This window comes from Gasterosteus aculeatus, chromosome 9 (assembly GCF_964276395.1).
Source record: "Gasterosteus aculeatus chromosome 9, fGasAcu3.hap1.1, whole genome shotgun sequence".
Taxonomy (NCBI): Eukaryota; Metazoa; Chordata; class Actinopteri; order Perciformes; family Gasterosteidae; genus Gasterosteus; species Gasterosteus aculeatus.
This window is the reverse complement of record NC_135696.1, coordinates 13531278-13555291: the sequence shown is the minus strand read 5'-3', so window position 1 is coordinate 13555291 and position 24014 is coordinate 13531278. Positions and strand designations below refer to the sequence as shown.

At 45.6% G+C, this 24014-nt stretch overlaps 2 protein-coding genes and 1 long non-coding RNA gene across 7 annotated transcripts in view; 2 read left to right on the top strand and 1 right to left on the bottom strand.

The window, feature by feature from the left end:
- LOC120825692 (zinc finger protein Aiolos) overlaps positions 1-5613 on the top strand; it is an 8393-nt gene extending 2780 nt beyond the window's left edge. For 2 of the 5 annotated variants that reach the window (XM_040187459.2, XM_078108945.1), the window contains exons 4-8: positions 647-985; positions 1662-1829; positions 2214-2330; positions 3299-3409; positions 4466-5613. In XM_040187459.2, the coding sequence (XP_040043393.2) occupies positions 647-985; positions 1662-1829; positions 2214-2330; positions 3299-3409; positions 4466-5094 (1364 nt within the window). In that variant the 3' untranslated portion in view covers positions 5095-5613. Of the gene's footprint in view, positions 1-646; positions 1064-1661; positions 1830-2213; positions 2331-3298; positions 3410-3752; positions 3832-4024; positions 4286-4465 lie in introns of all 5 variants that reach the window. The other 3 variants (XM_040187458.2, XM_040187457.2, XM_040187461.2) reach the window with 2 other exon arrangements.
- The window catches only part of LOC144411594 (uncharacterized), an 18727-nt gene extending 10925 nt beyond the window's left edge, over positions 1-7802 (bottom strand). The window contains exon 1 of the long non-coding RNA XR_013468786.1: positions 7666-7802. This is a non-coding gene — a long non-coding RNA (uncharacterized LOC144411594). The remainder of the gene's footprint in view (positions 1-7665) is intronic.
- On the top strand, positions 7681-24014 carry LOC120825684 (protein AF-17). The gene is made up of 20 exons (XM_040187435.2): positions 7681-8098; positions 9063-9142; positions 9259-9313; positions 9434-9543; positions 12416-12519; positions 13126-13219; positions 13362-13469; positions 13753-13842; positions 13940-14087; positions 14193-14978; positions 15414-15589; positions 16019-16136; positions 16339-16405; positions 16710-16858; positions 18662-18862; positions 19255-19331; positions 19971-20341; positions 20512-20617; positions 21043-21255; positions 21350-24014. Exons 1-20 carry the CDS (start codon positions 7990-7992, stop codon positions 21383-21385), a joined length of 3198 nt encoding a protein of 1065 aa, XP_040043369.2. The 5' UTR covers positions 7681-7989; the 3' UTR covers positions 21386-24014.

The window sequence follows — 24014 nt, the reverse complement described above, 5'->3', positions numbered from 1 at the left end:
GCAACGTGGGCGTTGAGAAATTGAAATACAGTTGAGCAGATCCTGTAAGGTGTGGAAGCTTGACCTACAGTGGGGAAAGGGACCCGTGGCCAAGACGAAATAGTCCGCAAAAAAGACACACACACAAAAACTAAATGCTAGAAATGGACTCGAGTTTGAGCCCTGCTGGCTTGTTGCAGATGAATGTTTTTCAACCTCGGTGATGCAGGCAACAAACAATCTTTTTTGAAAACAGCAATGAGGAATTGGTGTTGTCTGTGCGAGGCGCCTGTTTTCTCTGTCTCCTGCCCTGGTTCTAGTTTCTGTGAATTCAGAGGAAATGCCTTCCCCCTTATCTTGTGTGCACATCTTTTGAATCTCTTTGTGACACTTCACATAAGCCCAAATTAAGATTCCACGCATTGGAGACGTGCTTGTACTAATATGAAACTGTATCAGCTATAAATACAAATGTAGAAGTAAAGATGTGACTGGGTTTTTACATTCTGGTTGGAGTCTAATCATGCATAGTTAGCGCCTTATTTGGAAATTACAACAAAAATCGACCGTTAAATATGGACGGCATGTCTCGCATGTCTAAGTCTCTGCATGTGTTTGCATCCGATGTCACTCCAAATCTATTCTCCCTTGCTTCCTCCTTGCTAAGATGCGATAAAGATCGAGGCAGAGGAGATGGAGGAAGACGATCTGTACCCTGAGGCCGAAAAAGAACGAGAGATATCGCTGAAAGAGGAAGCGGAGGGGGCCAGTGAGGACGGCACGGAGGAAGGATTCGACGAGGAGAGAACAGAGGAGGACGATGACGAGGAGAGGGACGGGGAGGGGGACGAAGAGGGAGATACCCTGAATGAGCCACAGGACCTGTCACTGATGGACTACTCGCGATACAACAGCGCGACCCTGCTGGACACCCACGCAGGAGCGGCGGCCGGCGCAGAAGGGACCTACGTGTCTGGAGCCGCGGCCCCTCGCATCCAGACGACAGGCAAGCTCAACTGTGACATCTGTGGCCTGTCCTGCGTCAGCATCAACGTACTGCTGGTGCACAAACGCAGCCACACGGGTAAAGCACAGGAACACAGCCCTAAGTACCTGACCTCAAACACAACCGTTGCGCAATTCCTCTCTGTCGATAGCACTATCAGATATCGCCTTCGCGTTGACTAGGTCGAGATGTTTCATCGCGCAGCTGCGTTTAACAACGAGAGGGTCTGTGTCACACGTGACGTAGACGAGCTAACCAGTGCTGCATTAACAGCAGGAGGTTGCAACATATTCTCCATTGTTCAAATGTGCAGCGCACGCAATCATTTTGTGATTTGTTTGTGAACAGAGCACATGAGAGTACATCTACAGCTAGTACTTTTCCCCTGTTATGCAATTCTTGATTAATAACTCGTATTATAATAACTTGTATATATGGTGCATGCTAACACTGTACTACTACTGTCACTTGTCAGCCACATGAACACACATAACATTTCTTTAACCTTTAAGATATCCTCATTTCTACTTAAGAAGATCTGTACACTACATGCATTTCAACTGTAACCCAGCCCGACACAATGCATCTACAGCAACAGATCCTTTACAGCGATAAAAAGAATGTGCAGATGTCATGTTGCAGGCTCGTTCTTCATGGCGTGTCTCTTTTCACCTAGGTGAGAGGCCATTCCACTGCACTCAATGCGGGGCCTCCTTCACCCAGAAGGGAAACCTGCTGCGCCACATCAAACTGCACTCCGGGGAGAAGCCTTTCAAATGCCCCATGTGCAGCTACGCCTGCCGCCGGCGCGATGCTCTGAGCGGGCACCTGCGCACCCATTCTGGTACGAGCCAGCCGCACACTCACTCACGTGTAAAGCTGATTTGCACTGATACTGTATGCACCTGTGCATCCTTTTATGTTTGTTGGTTTGCCACCCATTGGTGTTGGTTTCTCATTCCTTTTGAATCACACGAGGTCTGCCGTGTGCGCTTTTCCAGTAACAACCTGCCATGCCCTCTCATATGGTTACGCTCATCACATATGGCGTGTTACTCATTTCCCTTTGGAAACTTACTCATTCATTTTCAGTTCACGTGTTTTACCTGAGTATGCTTACCGTCAGTTTTGTATGAAACAAGCCTACTCAAGGAAAAACACTCACAGCAGCATTAAGGCGGCGTGGATGTTTAATGTGTTGGTGATCAACTGAACCTTCTGCTCCCAGTGGAGAAACCCTTCAAGTGCAACCATTGCAGCCGCAGCTACAAGCAGCGCAGCTCCCTGGAGGAGCACAGAGAGAGGTGCCATGTGTACATTCAGAGCAAAGGCCCCGTTGAGAGAGGTGAGCGCACGCCACCAACGCAGCCACTCTCTGCGTCGCCAACAGCTTTGAAACTACAGCAAGACACACCTCACACATGCACACGTAACTGCTGATGTCATCTGACCACGGCACAGCTTACACAGGCCCATTGCAACAAATGGGCACAGTTATAGCTTGTTACTGCTAGCAGATTCTGTTATGATAGCCTCGTGCGCATTAATGAGCTTATGACAGTTACCCCATCATTACAGCTAAATAGGTTATGGCTGCTGTGGTTTGGAGGCACAGCGTATGAAGACCGCTTCTAATGTCTGAAGCGGCAAAGGGGAAGCCAAATATGTAGGGCAAATGTTTCAACCCAGCCGCTCAACACACCCACACACACAAAACCCTCCAAATTCTATTTATTTAACCTTTATTTAATCAGATAATATCCGTTAAGATACAATCTATCTGGCAAAGGAAGCAGCACAGTTCAACATTGATTGCACGCATACAATAAAAGAAAACCACACAATACAGAGTAACAAATTAAGTCCACACATCAACAGAACTTAAATTGGCCTCCCCCCAAAAATGCCTTTATGTATAGGACAGTTGCACGGTTGCACACAAGATGCCTCTGTGGTCACCAAAATGTTGTAAGTTTATGCCTGATAGTGCCGTAGTGTTGAGGAAGTACATCCTCATCCTGTGGTCTCCACTCCTGCACTGCTGATGTAAAAACCCACAAGGAAGCAAAGTCAAAGGATCTTCTGATCAGAAATTAATATCTTGTTCCTCCCAGTGTGACTCAGCTTCGAGCACAGCTGGCGTGTCTTGTGGGGTTGATTTTTTTTTTTTAACTTCACTTTACAACCTCAAAAGCCTCGCCAGATGGAAAGTTGCAGCTCGGTGCACTGCCTGTATCTTTAAAACTGCTCGATCGAGCAGAGGTCCTCATTTCTTCACTGCACTTACTCTCTCGCTCTGTCGCCGTTGAGCAGAGGACAGCCAGACATCCAGGACTCAAATGGGCACCGAGCGCGCTCTGCTGCTCGACAGGCTCGCCAGCAACGTGGCCAAACGGAAGAGCTCAATGCCACAGAAGTTCACCGGTAAGAGCAGCTGGGCCCACAGACACAAAGGGGCTGAGTAGGGCCACTGACCTCAAGATAAAAACAGCATTGTGGTTTTAAAATGTTCTACATTTTCTCTAGGTTTTATTGATATGTTTATATACCTAATTGCTACTTCATATTTTATATGTTCAGTTGTTTTACAGACTTTTGTGTTCATCTTGTGCAGCTCTAAGATGCAGATCTCTTTTCTACGTTTTTACGCCATTTATGCTTATTGCTGTGCTTATGCTTTTATAGAAGTTACATTTCAAGTTGTCTGTATACGCTACTTGTTTGTCAGTCTGTTTGTATTTGCTGGCCTTCATCTCTTGCCAAACAGGAATTGAGGGCAGAAAACCTGCCTCATACCGCAGAGGGGCCTACACTGTCCTAAATTCTCTGTGGGAAATATGCCGTAGGTGGGTATTGGTAACCATGCATGGTTAAATAAATAGCTGCATGTTTTTAGTAGTTCGCTCCCCCCTCTCTCATTAAGCATGAACACTGGGTAGACCATATCTCAAACTGCTCACAAAGTGAGAAAAAAAAAACTCCTGCATGTCTCTATCAGGTTGACAAATGAAGTGAGATCTTTCAATATGACAACCACAGGGGGAAAAGAGAAGTAATGTCTGCAACCACAGAGAGAGAGAAAGAGAACAGGCGGGAGGCGAGAAACGTGAGCAGGTGCCTCTCTGACTATTCTTTGTGGTGCAGCTGCACTAGAGGCCTTCGTCTGCGTCTCCTGCTTCCTCTCAGCCCTCTGTCCTCTCACGCCTCCCAGCTCCACTGCTGCCTCGGGGTCCCCTCGTGCTTTAACGCTTCTTCTGTCCTGGGATCTGGGAATCTTCCAGGTTTCCTTTGTGTGGCCCCGTAGGTGCACATTGTTTCTAATTGCGTATTGTCAACACCAACACTTTAAAGAGTCCTTTAAAGATTGATTTTACTATTTCAACTACATCCTTGTGGTATTTCTCTGGGTAAGGTGTTGAATAAATTATGATAAAAAATGTCTTCAATGCTCTTTTTTTTTTTCTCATGCCGCCGGTCTAGGCGACAATGGTGTCTGCCTTGACCTGAGCTTTAACAGGGAGCTCGTCTACCGTCCTGAGGTCAAAGACCCTCCGGCAGGCTCCCCGGGGCCTGACGCCCACCAACAACCAACACGGCCAGACAGCAACCCGGCTGCCTCCCGCAGGCCCTACCCCATCCAGTTGGGCCGCAACGACCTCAGCCCCATGGGCCTCACTAACGGCAACAAGCTGGGCATGCCGGTCCTCGGCCTCCCTCACGGCAACCAGCCGCCCCTCGGCGTGGACTCGTTCCACGCCGACGGCTCCCAGATGTCCCAGCCTGTAATGTACAACTTGGGGCACCTGCTGGGGGGGCTGAACCACCAGAACGGCATCCCCCACCCGCACGCCCAGCCCATCCCCCTGTCGCCGCTGGAGGCTTTACGGGTGGTGCGGGTAGACGGCGAGGGCGGAGCGCTGCCCGGGGCGGTGTACCCCTGCGGTCACTGCAGGGTGATCTTCCTGGACTATGTCATGTTCACCATCCACATGGGGTGCCACGGCTTCCGTGACCCGCTCGAGTGCAACGTGTGCGGCCACCGCAGTCGGGACCGTTACGAGTTCTCCTCCCACATAGCCCGCGGCGAGCATCGCCTAGAACTGAAGTAGCGTTCATTCATGCTTGTGACACACACACATGCTCAGAAAGATAACACTGTAGAAGAACACACACAGATTTACTCATATAAGTAGCTGGTAGTATTAGAAATGAAAGCATGAAGTCTTTTGTGTGCGTGTGTATGTGTGTGTGTGTGTGTGTGTGTGTGTGTGTATGAGGGTCTGTGGGTGGCTGTGTGTGGTGTTTGTGTGAGTGTGTGGGAGCATGAGTTTGTGTGTAAGACCGGGCTATTGAGATAGACGTTATAGGAGCGTTGTCAGTGTGTTCTTAGTCATACTGCACTCATCTGAAAAGATGCGTGCCTGAAGTTAATGCAGGAGTAATTCTACTTCCTTTTCCTTTACATTAGTAGTCAACGATCACTGTTTATATAATATTGTCAGCCATACATGCATTTAAATGTTCATCAAGATAGCAAAAGAGAATGAATGTTTTGTGTATTTACTCTTTTTTTCACTGTTATATGTGTAAAGATGTTAAAATAAAAGACAACAACTCCTTTTCCTTCACCTAACGAAGACCTGCAAATTCCTGCGAGAGGTTTATCTTCTCTTAAAAGCACTTGCCAATTCAAGACTGTAGAAAAAAAAAATCCTATTATCTAGAAGGTCACATGTCTCCTTTTAGGCTGTGGTTTGAGAGAAGTGCAGAAAACAGCTTCAAAGGACATCACTTCGCTCTGCAGCATGTGTTGGTTTCTCACAACATTAAACACTCAAACAAAGTTAGAAAGGACTCACAGACACGTTGTCGGCGCACAAAACCGTGTATATACTTAGCAGTTAGAGACTATCGGGGATATAAATGAACGTTGAGGTCATTCTAAAATTAAAGTCAAGTGCTGTTGAACACCGAAAGCTTTCTCTGAAATCATATTAACGCGTTCACACTAATCCGGTAACCAGGAATATCAGCCACTGCACTATAGAAGATTGGTACGATATGAAAATGATCAAATTAGGGTCAAAAAATAACAAATTACACTTGTCTTATGTGGAGGCATTGTCAATAGACACCAGCGTCTCTTCCTTCCCAGCCCCACGGTGAGGAAATGAATGTGAGTGGATGTCTCTTCACACCAGCTCCCATCTGCTGGGAGAAGCGTGGTACTGCACGAGATGACTTCTCAACACGTAGGATCCCAAAGTGCTTTACAGTATACTCTTGGGACCCTTTAAAATGGGGCAGGAGGGGGCTCCCAAACTAAACAGAGAATAGCGCTCATTTTCAACTAGACGACAACTCAACGAGAGAATGATTCCAATCAATAGTTTCACTCTTCCCACCAACTTTCACTTCACCCCCAGAACACATGGTAGCAAGTGACGGCTGCCAGTAACACTCAGGGATGGAATTTATGTGTGTGTGATGGAACAAAGTAGCTTCCAATCGAGGGTTTGAGGTCATTTTGGATATGACAGACTCAAGGAACCTCCGCTGAAGTGGAGCTGCACGCGCAGAACGGGTTTCTGACTAGCAACTGAGTCAGTGCGGGGAGCCGCGTGTGCAGATGAAGTTGGATGCGCTACAGGGGACTCGGTCACGCCTTTGCGGCCTTCCGACCAGAACAGGGTGTTAGCTACATCCAGCTGCCACCCTGCTATCTGTCCTCTCCATCAGAGACAGTTCCCTTTTCTCTCCTTGGGCTTGATGAGAAGTGACAACTGTCATGACAGCGTTGTGTCTGTAGGTTAGATTAAAAAGCCATGTCATTTAAAAAAAAAAAGCAGCTTCTCTTTTTTTTGTTGTTTGCTGAGGAAGATAGTGGACTCTGTACAGACTCATAAGGGAACACGTATTGAAACATCACCCCAGAACAAAGAAATAACCAAATAACAAAAAAGCATTGGGCGTACCTCTAGACGGGCCCTGCACCAACTGTGTGTCTCTGGAGTCCCTTATCCACCATAAAAGAGGCCTGCTCGTCAAAACGAGGGGCTTCTGGTGACATCTGCTGTCTGAATTAAATGATTCAACTTAATGTCCCAAAAAAAAGAGGAACGAGATCCATGGTGATGAAGTATAACTGGTACAATAACACACCAACCGAGGAATCAAATATAGGTTGACTGGATCCAAACGTATATGTAATGTTTTGGGCTGTGAATAGAAAGAGTTTATCCCACAGATAGAAAGAATAATACACAATGGATGTAGATTCAGTTGTTTGGGAATGGAACGAATCACAATAAAGTAAAATATAAATGTCGATACACACACACAGTTGTATCGTTCACACTGGGTGTTTTGAATTTCAGATCAGGACGTCGGATGGTGAAATAGCTTGTAATTCTCGTCCCGCTTCTCCGTGGACATCCTGAAGATGGCGCTATTGAAACAAACTTGAATGAAGAAACGCAGCCAGCGGTTTTGACGGATTGATCGACATGTTCTTTCGAATCTAATTTCTAGAACTACTCCACGAATTCGGGTACAATATACTGCCACGCTGATAAAAAATTTAAATTATTATTATTTTTTTAAACGTTAAAGCCTGAAAACACGTGGTGCGAAAAAGAAAATAAACGCTTCCCGTTAACAGAATAACAATAACTTGCTACCTTTCGCTGTGACTTTACTCCAAACCACAAGCTCGGGTCTGAGCATGCGCACTGCATCGGTTCTATGGGGACGGGGAGGACATCACGGAAAAAAACAACAAAAAAACGCAGCAGCAGCACCACAAACAACCCCACGCCGAGATTTCGCCTCTCCGCTGCGCCGACAGCGCGCGACCAAAGCGGCCCCACGGCCATGCCCGGTGCGGCGTTAAAGTGCGGGACGACCGCTTGACAGGCCCGGGCGAGGTCTGAGCCGTCGCCGGGGTTGGGGAGGGGGTGGGTGGAAGCTGGGAGGGGAAATACATTTCTTCGTATGGGAGCAGCATGCGGGAAATGGTTGGAGGTTGCTGCGTGTGTTCGGACGAGCGAGGCTGGGCGGAGAACCCGCTGGTTTACTGTGATGGACACGGCTGCAGCGTCGCCGTTCACCAAGGTAACGTTTTAGCCGCCGTCGGAGCCTCGATTGGCGGGCAGCTGTCGCGGCTGGAGGCGGCCAGAGGTTGCTGGTGGGGGGCGCTTCTCAGCGGGTTCATCGCGGCGTACGTGCGCGCGTGAGTGTGTGTGTGTGTGTGTGTGTGTGTGCGCGCGCGCGTGTGTCTGTGTGGGAGGGGTAGGTGGGCGTGCGGTTTGTTGTTTCCTCCGCGCGCACAGGACTGAACACACAGGGCCGAGAGGCGCAGTGTGACACCGAGTCCGGATGGCGCCTTGATGCCACTTCAGGTCCGCGTACGTGCGTGCGTGCGTGCGTGCGCGGCCGTGTGGCCCCGCGACACACTGCGAGAAGCGTGTTTTTGCGACCAAACTGAGGCCCGCCGGGTCGATTATGTTGCCCTGTGTCCACTTGCTTTGTTGCTTTAATGAGACAAAACAAGTGTGTGAGTTGTTAACTTTTATGAGCTCTGCCGCTGATCGTCTGCGGAGGAGGCTGCTGCGGATTTATGCCTGGCTGACTTTCCTAATATGCAGGGTTTTTTTTATTTTTTTAAAGCGGTGATTACTTTGTTCCTGTAAAAGTCAGTGAAAGTGCTGCAAAATGTAATTAAAGAAAGATGAGCTGGATGCTGACGCAGGAGGCTGAGTTGAGAGCGGTCTTCACGGGGTCAATTTATTTCCTATTTAATCTCAAATTAAAGTTCCAACTGGAAATATTAATATCTTCTGACCAATATTACAGAAACACTTAACACATTATAACAGATATGTGAAAAAATAAGTGGAAGTGGAAAACGGTAACCATAGCAATGTGAAAGACATCTTTTATGTCTGTATGTATCAAAAATGTGTCACAGTCACGTATGTGTCAAACAGTTGCAGAGGACCATGTTTTAAAAATAGTATCATCAACCTCTCCCGTGTGTGTGTGTGTGTGTGTGTGTGTGCACGTGTTTCCCTCCCAGCATGTTACGGCATAGTCCAGGTTCCCACCGGTCCGTGGTTCTGTCGGAAGTGTGAATCGCAGGAGAGGGCAGCCCGCGTGGTGAGTGTGCCAAAACATAACGTGACACAAAACCCACCCATCCATTCATCCACCCATCCACTGCTTCAGCTGTTCACCGCTCACAGCAAGCTCTGCTCTCTCCTGTCCTGCCTCAGAGGTGCGAGCTGTGTCCCCACAAAGATGGTGCCCTCAAGAGGACAGACAGTGGAGGTAAATCCCACCTTCTGCCCGTCCCACTGCTTCTCCTGAGTTTACTGAACCCGTTTTTCACTTCACACATTCATTACAAACCTCATCATGTCGTTGAACCTTTGCCGATCTCTCCGTCAGGCTGGGCGCACGTCGTGTGCGCGCTCTACATCCCCGAGGTTCAGTTTGCCAACGTCCTCACTATGGAGCCCATCATCCTGCAGTACGTCCCGCACGACCGATACATCAAGGTACTGACACACACACACACACACACACACACACACACACACACACACACACAAATGACTGAATAAAAACAGTATTAATATTGGAAAATGAACAGTTTTAGTGAGCGGGACTTCATTGAGGTCTGGTGCCCTGCTTAGAAACTTATTTTAAGGATATTCAGAACAGCTTTTTTTTCTATTTCTGGACATGTGGTATCCACATGTAAACAGGTTTTTTTTTAACCTGTTGGAGCATCTGAGACACTGATGAAAAAAAACACCTATGACAATCGATGACCAGACATCCATCATTTCCAACCAAACAATTAAAATTGCATTAAATGTTTGGTCCAATTCATACTTCCTGCACCTGTGATTTTTATGTTGAACTTTTTTTAAGAAAAAGAACATTGAATTGAACATCAAAGTTGAATTGGCGCTTGTACTTGTTTAAGAGCCCCATTAAAGAGCTGCATACTGAGAGCAAGGATTATAGAAACTAATCTAAGCCCAGATGTTGTCAGCTTTGGTGTCAGACCAAACAGAGCAGTGCCTTTCTGGGTTTTTTCTTTAGCGTCACAAATCCCACAGAGAGAAATCCATCATAAAAGAAGAAAGCCTTAGAAGGTTCTCTAGCAGCGACAGCAGCTACAACAGACACAGCTTTAGTCATCTGGGAAACGGCACAACTCTTCTTTCCCCTGTGAACCGAGAAAAAAAATGGGTCGCTCCACCGCATCACCGTCTCTCCACCTACACGCGCCGTACAAACCCCCTGCGGAATGTGGCACGGTCACGCCCTTCCTCTGGAGGTGGTTTAAAGTCATTCTGGGAAACGTGGGCGATATTTCATCCTTCAAAGGGACCTCAAAATGCAAAATGTGTTTTATTTCTCTTTCCTTGGAGGTATTGACCAAAGGGACTGGATGGCGCTCAGCTTGGGGGGCTTGAAGGGGCAAAAAGAATTTGATTTGTCTCTTTCCAGGAATCATTGCTCGATTACTGGAGATGATCCACGGACCACATTGTCAGCGGCTTCATGTAGGAGCTATTTTCTTTCAGCCACGGTTCCATGAAACTACTGGAACCGCCGAAAGTAGATGCGACTGTTCAAGAGAACAGTACAGAAAAAGTACATCAAATGGTTCATGTGCACGTAATGATTCACCAACAATTTTGATATCTTGTTATTGTGGCTATATAGACGCAATTGTTGGTGCTGTTTGCTGCTAGACTGCCCTGTTAATACAGGCGAGTGTTTCCCTTTGTGGGCAATAAGTAAGTGAATGAACCGTAGTGAAAATGTTTTTGAGAGTCAAAACACCAACAAAGATGGATTGTAAGAGAATATTTCTAGATAAAATCCTGACGCTTGAGTACGGCTCTAAAATACACCTTGTAATCAACTGATTTTCTCTGGAGAGATTAGTTTAAAGTCAAATATCATGCAAAGGCACTGGAAGCTTCCTGAATTAGAACTTCCTGAAGTTGATGCACTAAATAATTTTTACATAGTTAACAATTGAATCTACAAGCCTCGGATATTCAGAAGGGATACCAAAGTATTCTGCTAATAGTGTAAGAGTTTAAGACCATTATACCCTTAAGATACATCGCTGTTTTGTGACTTTATCCATTTGCACCTCTGTTTAGTCTCTGGCACACGGTAGTAGTTTGCGCCGGTCTGGCCAGCGTGCATTAGAGCAGGCAAAGCAAAGCAATGCCCACTGCAAAGAAATCAATATTTGACGGATGTACTCACTAGACAGTGGCTTACGTGCTGTGTGTAGGCAATGTGAGTTTGTCTGTGTGCCTGCATATAAATGTACACATGTGGGTGCTCGAGTTCCCGGTTTCATATTACTGTGTTGGCTACAGTAAATTGCATGCAGACCTTGCCTGTCGGAGCCATTCGTCCTGATTTTGCAGCCTGCATTCCTAGACAGCGTTTCAATGCACAGTGAAAACCTGAGACGCCGATCTTCCTTTTTACGCGCTCTGTGTGCGTTGTGTCTGTGGCCTTTCACCACATTGTCGACATCCCCCTGAAGAGAGCGGAAAGTAGAGTTAGTGTGTGGAAGTGGAGGAAGACAGAGAAAAGGCAAAATGAAGGGAGAGCTGGAGCAAAAAGGTAAAGAGCCCGCTGTTCCTTTGTCCTGCACCTGTTGCTAGGCCTCTTCTGCCCCCCCCCCCCCACCAGCAGTCTGCCCCGCTCACTAGGGAGAGGCTGAGAAAGAAGTACAAAAGCTCTGTGTGTGCGTTCATGTGTTTGTCTGCTTTTGTGTGTTTGCTTAGTATTTTGGGGACATGTGTCAGAGGAACCTGATCCTGCCGTCATGCTGGAGGAAAGCTTGAAGCTCTATTATGTATCTAATATATTTTCTTTTATCACGGCTGCGCGTAATTCATATGTTTTTGTTTTTCATCAAAGTTCCCCGCAGTTTCTCATGAAGCCATTTTACACCAATTCTAGAAGGAAATGATGACGTTTTAGTAGCCTCCTGATAGAAAAACCTCAAAGTAAAAGCGCTCCACATGCTCTTCAGTGTCAGCTTTGTTTTTTTCATTCAACATTCCCAAACATCTGGTTAACAGTTTTGCCGCACTAAGTGGAAAGCACTGTTCTGCTTGAAAGCTCCATCTGTTGTCTTGACAAAACCTCTTTTACAGTACAGCTGCGGCCGGACTCAAAGTAATAAAATCACGATGGCTATCTTCAATTGCCAAATCATGCGAATGAATGAGGGCTACCCGTCTTTCCACGTTCTGTTCTTTTTTTTGTTTTAATGGCAAAGGCTTGTTTTTATCTACAGCGGAATGTAGCACCTGTTAATAATACTAATCACTGATATGTCTCTGCCCCCCCCCCCCCCTCCTCTATTCTGTCCATCAGACCTGTTATATCTGTGAGGACCACGGGAGGGAGAGCAAGGCGGCCTGCGGAGCTTGCATGACCTGCAACAGACAGGGCTGCAGACAGGCTTTCCATGTCACCTGGTAAGTCTTAGAGTGGAGTGAGTGAGCTGCTGATCCATGGTACCACTTTCAGTTTTGAAGAAAGAAAAAGAAGAAGAATGTAGTGGTGTGGTCAGAATGACCTTTGGTAAAATAACTGTAAACGGACGTTGTAGAATGGATGAGTTGCTGGTTTAACGCCGCCTCCATCAATCAGGTTTGTTTGTGTCATTGTGTGACTTTGGTGAACGCAAACTAACCATTCAAATTTCACACAGTCACACAATGACACAAACTATGGTCAAGGCGTAGTCTGAATTCAGATAAACGTGATTCATTTTACTTGTTGACTGGTGCAATGAGTGGTGAAAAAGCTGCACAATTGATGGCTTGTTGCAGTCAGTCACCCGCAGAGGATTTGTGTGCTGTACTTTTCCCACCCGACCCCCTATCTCCTTAGTTATTATAAAACACATAGCTGCAGCTATTCCTATCGCATCGCATTCATTAAAATCAACTCTGTAATAATGTTTCCAGAGGCATTTGATCCATCCTGTCTTGATCAATGACAAAAGCTCTCGTGTGTGTGTGTGTGTGATCTCTCTTCTTCTTCCTCTCCTGTCTGACCCCGTGACCCCCTGCGTTCAGTGCTCAGATGGCGGGTCTGCTGTGCGAGGAGGAAGGCCCAGAAGCTGACAATGTGAAATATTGCGGCTACTGCAAGCACCACTACAACAAAATGGTGAGATGGACTAAAGGCTACAAACCGACATCCTCGCACAAAACATTGCGAAACATTATTGCTTAGTTGAGGGGGCCCCCACATTTTAAAAGTTTTATTTGGTCTTGAGACCATGCTTACTTTTTCCTTTGGGGTTTTACAGCAGAAGAAGTTGCGCTCCAGTGAAAACACAAGTAGCTCGTTCAGTCATGCCCGGAGGCTGTCGAGCTCTCCGCCACAAGACAAACATCACCACCACAGACCGAGGAAGGTAAGCGTTAGTGCTGAATGTAAAACTTTACCAGTTTTCACCCATTTACGGAGATAAAGTTCTTGTCTGTCAGTTTGAAAGCAACATTATAACTTCACATGAAAACACATTTCACTGTGAAAATGTGTGAAACACATTTAAAGTTCTTAAATTTCAAGGTTTTTAAAATACTGATTTAGAGAAATTGAAGTCCATGTAGTTATGGTTGTGTGTATGCTTGTTTGTGTTTATGTTTGCACAACCCGGTTTGGCTTTTGAAACACCCGTCTCGATGTCTATTCAGAGTCATAAGGACAAGATCCGGCAGAAAGAGCGGCACAAGAAGTCCTCTGACAGCCTGGGCTCATCCGTGATGACCAGCAGTATAGAAAAGGTATAAAAATCCAGCCCACAGGAGGACTATTGATATTCTGGCGACATTGGCAAGTCGTCCCGCTAATCTTAGATGTAACATGTGTGTCGCGGTAAAGATATCCTCCAGTCACCACAACACCAAGGACGGTGAAGGAAAGTCCAAGAAGCTGAGCTCACACAGCCACAGTCATCGCAGCAAGAAGACGGGAAGCACCGGCAAGAGCTGCTCCTCCTCCTCCTGCTCCTCCAGTCCATTCAACACAGGTACGACGTGCCGAATGAAACCGGAGACGGAGTACGACGTCGACCCGGTGACACAGAGGGTAATAACAGCAATTAACTCGAATCCCGTCTTTGTTTCCGTTGGAGGTGGCTCGCTGACCTCCGCCCAGGATTTCCACTCCTTCTCGTCGTCCGCGCGGCTGGAGCGCGAGCACGACCAAAGAGGTGACGACCACGGTGGCGAGGAGCGCCACAGGAGGCCGGCAGTCCAGGAGGAGGAGGGGAACAAAGAGGACGATGAAAAGGAGGACAAAGATGAGGAGGAGGAGGAGGACAGTAAATACCACAAGCCACCAGCTTTGACTCCTGCTGATGGCCCGCTGGCAGGGTCACAGGGTCACGACCGGTCAGAGGGCAACTCGAGCCCTTTCGAGAACAAGGTCACCATCTCCACCTTCGGGTCCATCATGCGCATCACCTCTTCGTCGGGGCTGGGCAGCAGTAGCAAGATCCGAAAGATCTCCTCCTCCGGGGACTACAAGCCCTCCAAGAGTCTTTGTAAGCCGTCTCAACTCAGCACGCCGCCCATCCTGGAGGAGGCGGCCCAGGAGGACAAAGCCACGCCCCCTCCGCTCCCCCGAGAGAGGAGGCACCGCGGCAACAAGAAGAGCAGCCACGGGCCAGGGCGCCCACGCGGCAGCAAGAACCGAGAGAGGAGGGAAGAGGAGCATCACCACCACCGCGCGGCGCCGCCGCCACCTCCTCCTCCAGCATTAACCTCCTCGCTCCACCCGAGCCCGTCCTCCGCCCCTCACCCCGCCTTCCCCTCTACGCTGCCTCCCACAGCCATCTCCTCCTCCTCCTCCTCCTCTTCTTTCTCCTCCTCCGCCGGCGTTTTTTCCACAAGCCGTGGCAACTCTCTGCTCAGTTCTGGTGAGTCTTCGTGGGTGGGTGTTGTGTGGTAGCCCTCCGGCTTCCTGTGTGAGAGAGCACGTGTAGAAAAAACAACACTTCATTTACAGGTTGATTCTACAGTGATGAAATGTTTCCATTTCACATTTAGCATGTCAGCGTCCACAGTAGCAGCATATCTGTAATTCAGAACATCAGAGTGTATTATAATAAGCCATAAGACACTGTTGATGTAAATGTCACTGTTTGCATACACAGGGGTTTAAAATTCAGTATATTGCCCTAGATGGTGTTTTTTGTGTGATCTGCACACATTTCCTGCCCTACTTACAGACTGATTCTCTTGTGTGCACAAGAGCTGCCATGTGTTCCAACCTCACAGAGGAAAATAGTTATATATATATATATATATATATATATACATTTTTACCTAAATTTATCTTCCCTGTCCCTCAGGTATCTACTCCAGTCTGAAGGACCCTCTTGCACTGGGCGTGGGTGTCTGCAGTACCTCTCTCTCCCTGGGTGGAGGGGTGTGTAACACCTCCTTGTCCCTGGGAGGGGGCATGTGTAGCACCCCTCTGTCCTCGGGACTCTCACTTCCTTCAGTCAACGCGGTCTCAAGCACACAGGTATTTCAGAGCGTCAGCGCGAAGGCTCCCAGTGGGATCGGTTTTGTACGCTTCTTATCAGTGCCACCGCACCTCGTCTTTATCTCTGCGTCTTGGGAAAGTTTAAATAAATAAATAATAAATCACCATGCAGTTAGTTTACAAGCCAAAAAGACCAACAGTACCAGCTTATCCTCTGGTTTTCTTTGTCATATACATTTTAGTAAAGTAAATGTCTCAAGTATTTGCTGGATATATTGGGTAACATCTCCTTATTCTCTGGAAAATTATTGTGCACATTTTTCATAATTTGATTATTATTATAAATTATTTCTCCCCATAGACATAACGATTTAATAAATAGAGACATTTTTCCTTCGTGCTCCACTGTGCGCCCGCTGTTCTTATTTTGTGTCGGCCGTATAAAGAGATTTCTTTTTTGTCTCGTAGGTCCATCCGGGTTCCAGCACCAGCTACAGCCTGACCTCCACCCAGCCGTTCGCCGGGTGTCTCTCCACAGCCCCGACACTGCCGCCGCTACTGACCCAGGCCCAGACGTCACTGCCAGGTGAGCGGGACATCAGGGTCCAGAAGTCAACGGGATCTATTTGCATTTGTCTAGAAACTGAAGCTAGTTTTAGATCAGCTTTTTTAAAAATGCCTTCTTACTCATATTTTCCCCCACATGAATGCAATCTCTCAATTTGGTACGAGCTTGCATTAAATAACTAAATTAAGTAAAGTTCACAACTCTTTGTCCCAATTTTCAGAGTCCGACCTCGATGACTGTCGCTTCCCGTGTCAGGGGATCTCGCCGAGAGAGAGTCTTTCTTCACAGTATGTCTCATTTCATTTTTATTGATATGTTTAATGCCAAGTATTAAAAATGCAGGCGGGAATCTCAAAATGCTTCTCTCAGATCCATCAAAGGAAACATCTTTTGGATGAAGTTTCTGTTTCTATTTCTGTAACCAGTAACAGGAAACAGGACGTGAATGGCAGCGATTTAACGAACAAAGCGACTAGATTTGAAAGAAATACTAACCACAGCCACAGGATTTTGATGGTAGTTTCCCAGCTATGACTGCGTCTTTCTTTCTGACTCCCCGGTGGGTTTCTTCTTCTCCTCCCCCACACGTAGGTCTCCTATGAGCTGTCTTCCTCTTCTGTTTGACCAAAGGGACGTGTTGAGTGCAGGAGTGCGAGCTCGCCCTGAGAACGTTCCTCCAGCCAGCTCCCACATCGAGCTCCTGCTGGAGAAACACGGCAATGGAGAGATGGGAGTCAACAGTGAGTGGGATGAACCAGCGGTTACCTCGTGGTTCCCAGGCAAAACTACACAGATGATTTGTTCATTTTGCCTCGTCGGGTCTCTTATAAAATGTTTGCGTTAGTTTTAGTCTTTGCCCGTCTATTCATTGTGTGTAAAACCGGTATTTCAGCATAGATAAAGTTTCAGGCTACTCTCACCATCCCTGCAAATCCTTTTACAAAATCTTGAAAGGTGTTGATTTCATTAATATAGAAATAAGGCCTAATTGGTATTAAAATGTCCTAAATAAACCTTAAAAAATAAAACACTTTTTTATTATGAGTTTCTATTATTATTACTTTGCAATCTCAAAACAATAACATATTTTAGATAATTAACAGGTTGCCTTTCATAATTATGTCGAATAATAACGTAAAACAATAAAAAATTGCAATTGTAAAGTTGGTCTTGAATATTAAGAAAAGAGTAATATAATTTGTACCACTTCAACATATTTAAAATGATGAATTTGTTTAACTTGTGTAGCTTAAGGCATTATATTTATGAACGTGTCGGTCTGATGCATTCAGATTTGGCACATAAAGAATAATTTTTTTAAGGGGATGATGCATAAATATGACACAAGACGTTTCAAGCTTCAACATACACTTACATTTTTACATTCAAAGTATATTTGTTCTCCCAGTCTGTGATGCAGGACATGCTGCACTGACAGCTCCATAGAATATCAATTAGAAAGCATTAAGAGGACGGGGTTGGATTGCTATTTCAGACCTCATGGCACTGCTGTGAAGTAATGCCAGGTATGAAAGCAAGTCTAGGAACCACAAGCTCATTTTAACATTTCCTATTCCAGAGTGAAGTGTAATTTCTCAATTGCACATCTTTAACAACGGTTTATAGAAACTTGAGAAAGAGTTACAAATGTTTGTTTCAGAACAATTTTATCTAAGGTTGGTTGAGCATGTAAGATTGTCCCAAATAGAAAGTGTTTGAGTGGTAATAACTAAAAGTGTGTACAAATGCTATTGTATTAAAACTACTAGCCTTTTAAATAATTCATATACCTCTAATGCGCCACCATGTTTCTACATATTCTGCTTTGTTAAAGCCTTAGAAGCAGGAAAGGACTTTGTGGATGTGTGCACACTTAAAGAAACTGATGTCTTGCTCACTCTCCTGTTTCCTTTTTTTTAAGCTCGAAACTGGCGCAGATATGTGTTGTTGGTTAATTTTCCTAATTAAGATATTTGCTTCACTATTTTTTATGTTGCTTGAATTGTCAGATAGCTGTAATACGCACTCTTTTCAATTTGCAAGAAATAATATTCAGCAGGCCGAATTTATGGGCCACGAGTTGACGATAATTATCCTACGTAATAAACACTAGTTAGTTTCTAGTGAGCAGTAAATTGACCTGTCAGACGATTACCAGTCATCATCATTTGTAGGGTTGTCCCCTCTTTAGGATGGAGATTTCCCCATGCACTTTATTTTTTAAGCAACAGCTAATGGGAACATTATAAAATCAGTTCTCAGTCCTCAGTTTATTGACATCAACAACACACTTAGGGCTGACAAATTTAGAATTGTTGACAAAATTGGAACAGAACAATTTTTGGAACAGAACAAAAAACAGAAAAACGGCCCCAAATTCCAAACTCCTCACATTTAATGATTTGTGGTTGTTTCCCAACTCATTTGGAAAGTCCTTTCCCGCATCACATCCCACTCCAAACTACAGTCAAATATCGCAAGCATGCCTCCCCTGAGATGCTGTTCCTTTATGCTGACGCGTCTGTCCTCCCTGCGTTTTGTAGTTGTGGAGATGCTCCAGTCGCTCCACTCCCTGCAGCAGGAGAACCAGCGCCTGCAGGACCAGATCCTCGGCCTGACGGCCAAGAAAGAGCGGCTCCAGCTGCTCAACACGGACCTGGCCGTGTCTTTCCCTCCACACTTTCATTCCGGCCACGGCCCCGTGCACACCTCAGCCCAGATCAACTTCCTGTCATCCAGCCACGGTTCGATTGTTTGTCTCTTATACGCCGCTCAAACAAGGACAGAAATTATATGAATGGCAGATGGGGGATAAACTGTCCCTTCAACTGACTGTTAATTTACGTATTCTGCACTGGAAATTAGGCACTTCTTCTGATTTTGATATTCAAAGCAATATCCCGCAATGCCTTAGATTAATGTCCCATAAAATCATGTCTGGTATCGCAAAAATAACATATTGTAAAATGCAGTGCGGAGGCAGTACGTAATTTTGACATTTATGTCCATGTACACCAAAATGCTGCAAATGGAAGATGCTGTGGTGATTTGTTTGGACGTTTAAAGCAGTTTAACATCCATTTAACAAAAAAAAACATTTGGGGTAGTTTTAACCGTGTGCCGCTTTTTTCTTCAGACCTCCTGGGCACCAATAAGAGTCCCCTGTCCAAAGGCTGCTTCATGAATGACACCTCCTTTGTTACCTCATCTGAGGTGAGGACCTGTAGACACTTTTCTGACCTTGATGACATCATGTAAAGAAAACTGCTGAGTAGTTCCAAGCCTCAATCATGACTTTTTCAAATTAACAAACATTATTTAATCAATATAAGGCTTTTTATGCTTTTTTGTATTGCATTCTGCATTCTGGCCTTTCTGCACAGAGAATATACCACACTACCAATATTAGTGTTATACTGTTTAGATATTTACATCAAATTCTAGTTGTGGCTGCATTGTACGGTTTCTGAACCAAAATGTTCCAATAACTACTGCTGTAAAAAGGTAAAAAATGTTAATGTAATGATTTCGAGTACTCCTAAAATGTTTTTATCTAAAAAGAAATCTTGCTTTCAAAGCTTTTTGTTGGCATTTAACCTTTCAAAAACAGTTTCCCTGAAGTAGATAGTTATCTCCTGCTTGATGCACACAAAGGGAGGTTGGAATTATTTAAATACTATTGTTTTCCTTTGATGATGTCATAAGATAGAACAGACATTCAAAGCTCAATTTGAAAGCTTCTATACGATTTGTATGTGATGCACTGTGCAGCCCTACTGTGAACGTCAGCGCGACGGCAATGAATTCACATCTGAAGCCGAGCGCTGAATCGCCACCATGCGTTTGTTTCAGGAGCTCCACTCTGCTAGTCCGTCCCGCAGCAGCTCCTCCCTCTCCTTCCAGAGTACTCCTCCTCCTCAACAGAGTCCCGCCTCCTTCGGCCAGCCCGTGCCGAACGGCCTGAGTCGAGGCTTCACTGATGGCTTGGGCCCCTCCAATCAGGCCGTCGGCTCCTCTTTGCCGGCGGTGGGCGGGTTCATGTCGTCGCTGGCAGGAAGTCCTCAGCTGAATATGAACGGCGTGCTGGGCGGCCTGAACGGCGTGATCCAGTCTCCTGTGCAGAACGCCCCTCAGCCCACCCTGCCTGCTTTGCGCCCCCAGCCTCCACCGCTCAACCCCCAGGCTCTGGCACAGGGCTTCCAGCTCCCCAAGGGTGTGAGCGCGTAAGTACCAAGTCTGCCCTCAAATCGGCCCGAGGGAGAAAAGTCACTTGGAAGCAAATTCTTGTTTTGTTTTCAGGGAGCGTTGCCATTGTGTCCGGTAGAAGTAATCAAATCGTTTCGACTGGTCTCCGCGTGTGTAATGAGGCCGCGTGTCGTTACGTGTGTTTCAGGACGTCTCTCCTGTCGGAGCAGCAGAAGCTGCTTCTTCTCGAGCAGCAGCAGCAGCAACAGCAGCAGCAGCTGCAACATTTCCTCACCTCACAGAACTTCACTCCGGTAATCATTTACACTTACTGTCCCATTACATCTTATCATCCAATATGAAGATTTCTCTTTTTTGATACGCTGGGGAGTCAAAGCATCCTGTCATTATTCAATTTACTTTACTTTGTCTAGTAAGCATGACAATTTCATTTGTGGACTAATATTGCCAACTGGTTCTTTCATTAGTGTCTGGTGGCTTAGGGTTTATTTGAGGTGACATTATGGTACATTTAAGACCACAGAGAACTGGACGTTTCCACTGTTTACTATTAAAGTGTTGCTCACGATAAAGGAACTGTAGAGTCTCTCACAAACATGTAACATGCTGGGCAGAATGAATACTTGTAATGATGCTTTTTTAGCAAATGCCATTCTTAAAGCATATGGATATTCTCATGGTCACATTTAAAATCTTCCCCCCTTGCATAACCCACCAGGAGCAGCAGGTGATGGTGTGCCAGATGCTGCAGCAGCAGAGACAGAGGGAGCTGCAGCGCCTCACGCTGACGGGAGCGCTGGCCTCCAACCCGAACTCCCCCCTGATCGCCCCGTCACCCACCCTGCTGTCCTCCGCCACGGCCTCCCCCCTGCAGGGCGGCCAGGGAGGCGGCCTCTTCGGCCTGCAGGACAATGCACTGCACAAGCCCGGGGTGAGCGGCGCCGCGGGCCTTCTCGTTGGGAATCGACGGCGTTAGACGTTTTTTGGGTTGAATTGAAGAAGCGTCGTGTGATTTGTGTCCTCAGGCGCCGGGAGAGAAGGGCGGAGACAAGAACGGGTGACGTTTCTCGAAAATGAAGAAACGGTGCGCGGCAGCCTGCTTGAAGAACTACGGTCATCTGACGTGACTCCTGGACGCGTCTCCTTCCTTTGTCATCTTTATATTCCACCCTCTGGAATGAATGTATAACAGGATGGACTTAAACGTCGAGGTGAAGTTTTTCGTGTTCTTGGAATTCTTCAAATCAGAGGTTCTTCTCATAGGTTTTTTTTTTTTATGTAGGCAGCTTTCAGAGAGCATGAATACGGTGGTCTCTTCTTAAATTGCACTAATTTGTTAACCAGACCAACGGGGCTGCTTGTGGAGGCAGAGCCCGAGTTCCTGCTCATCCCTGCAGGTGCTGTGGAGGATTTGGGGTTAAAGAGTGAACTTGAGGTCAGAGCGGTTCTTCTACAGCACTGAGAGTTTCCCTTCTGTCAGTGAGACTCACAAACGTCTGGCACTTCTTGCAACCTTTAACTGTCTTCCTTGATATTGTGTCTTCCCTTTGTGTTCACCCCACCTAAATCTTCATCCAGATCTTCTAATATGTTGCAGCCTCTCAAAGGCACTTACTATGTAAAGGATAATTATACTCATTTCTGATCTATGGTTAGTGGCATTTCAACTTTAAGCTAGTTATTACCTCAGATGTTTCTGCCACTTGTTAACATTTCGTGCTCAGTTATTACCGCAATAGCCTTCACTGGATATAAATGCCCACCAAAAATGTCACTGCTATCTGAAAGGTAATAACCCCTGTAAATGTAAAAATAGCACTTAGCCAACGTGTCCAAAATGGCGCCGTTCTCCACTAGAGCCTGGATTCAACGCGGTGAATTATGTTGGGCTCCAGATTTTATTCAAAACCTCCCTGAGAGTTTCTAAAGAATTGTATATCTTTCCCAGTTGCAATCGAGATTAAGCAGACGAAACCAAACATTTGGAAAATTGTAAGTAAGAAATGATTTTTTTTTTCTTAAACAAGTGTGCACTTTGCATGTTAGTAGCTAACAAAGCAAATTAGTCATCAACACAGTACCTTTATGAAGGATGCTCGGTACCTACTAGCCCACTAGGGACTGACAGCTTTTTGAGTTATGTGAATATTTTGCACTCCTCTTCCTGAAGTGTCCGTTTATTATGTTACTTCCATGCATATATATTCCTTTCATGTTCACTGACTAGTTCTTTTAGCAATACTGGATAGATAATGCCTTAATGATGCTAGATTTACAGAGAAAACCACGAGCCCAAAGGCTTTTACTCTCTTGTCGTCTTTCTTTGATAGTGTTTTTTATCTCGGGGTACAAGGAGGGTGAAAAGACCTTTCCTAAAAACCTGTTTATACTTTTGATAGCTAAGCGAGGATTTCAAAAGTGGAATTGTGTGAATAACCGTATAGTGGTGACCGAAGTGTCAGATCATTTTAAAGTGGTCATTTTTGTGCTGAGTTGCAATGTCCTTTAGTTGTTTTGTGCTTCAGAGAAGTGAGTTACGGGGACTGAAGGAGAAGCTCCTGCACAGCAGGGGTCATAGGAGACAGGATGTTAACTGTTGTTCCGTCACAACGTTGTGCGATGCATAGTGTAGCTGTTATCAGACGGTGAATGGTCGGCGGCTTTACTGTCGACCTTCGCTGCAGGGCCGTGTGAGTCCGTTTAATAACTGAAGCCAATGTAGAGATAAGCGTGTCTTTCTTTCCAGCTTCACTTCATCATACGATGCCTCCGTTTGGCTCTGTTCTATCAACGGAGGCTATTCGCAAAGTAAGGGATTACTTTTATTATATTTTCTCCTGTGTTTCTCACTTGTTTGCAATCTTGAACATGATCTCCCTTACATGTGATATCTCGAGTGCTAGATTATTTTGTTTAGCAGCCACTGTAGACGTCATAAAGGAACACTGTAGCAGTGACAAAAGGAGAATGTTGATCCTGTCCGTAGAGACGTGAGCCAACGCGTCGCAGGTCTGCAGTCGACCGAGTACGTCCTCATTAGTCACCTCTCAAGTGAGGCAAAGTTCAGACACACAACCGTGTTCCAGAGATTGTGGTGCAAGGGTTTTCTGAAGCGGTTTCTTTCTCATGTTGCACTGGGGCGCTTTGGGCCCAATTGTAAAATCGTTTTTTAGTACCTTTTCAATTCTGTTGGAATAAGCAATGTATATTTTAATATGTTTGTGTAGAAACACATTCGTTCTTTTAAGCTTTTGAAGTTTGGGTAACTAAGATAATCCATGTTCTGAATGTCGTACTGTGTATCTTTTTTTATGTGTTACAACATTTAAGCACCTGATTCTGAATGAGGTTTGATGGAGAGGGAGTTACCTATTGAGATACGAATTGCATGAAATGCAGTGACATATCTCAGATGTGTTGCTAAGTACCAAGTAATAACTATGCATAGTTTTGAATGCATTGTTTCCTGAAAAAATGAAATTAAATGAAACGAGCACTGAAATTTAAAAAAAGGACAAGCATGTTGTTATTGTACAGTGTATTTGCTTGAGAGAATTGATCAAAACCAATTTGACATTATTCAGATTAAAAGCCCTGTAAAGTATTTTGGATATTTTTGTGTGTAGAATTAAAAAGACTGAGTTAAGACGATTTTTTTTGTCAATAAATGTATTTTACCGAGTTGTTTGA

What these genes read in the sequence shown, in the direction of transcription:
- LOC120825684 (XM_040187435.2), top strand. Translation starts at nt 7,990, where the DNA reads ATGCGGGAAATGGTTGGAGGTTGCTGCGTGTGTTCGGACGAGCGAGGC. An exon ending in AGGAGAGGGCAGCCCGCGTG is followed by an intron (nt 9,143 to 9,258) that starts GTGAGTGTGCCA and finishes GTCCTGCCTCAG; the next exon opens with AGGTGCGAGCTGTGTCCCCA. An exon ending in ATGCACTGCACAAGCCCGGG is followed by an intron (nt 21,256 to 21,349) that starts GTGAGCGGCGCC and finishes TTGTGTCCTCAG; the next exon opens with GCGCCGGGAGAGAAGGGCGG.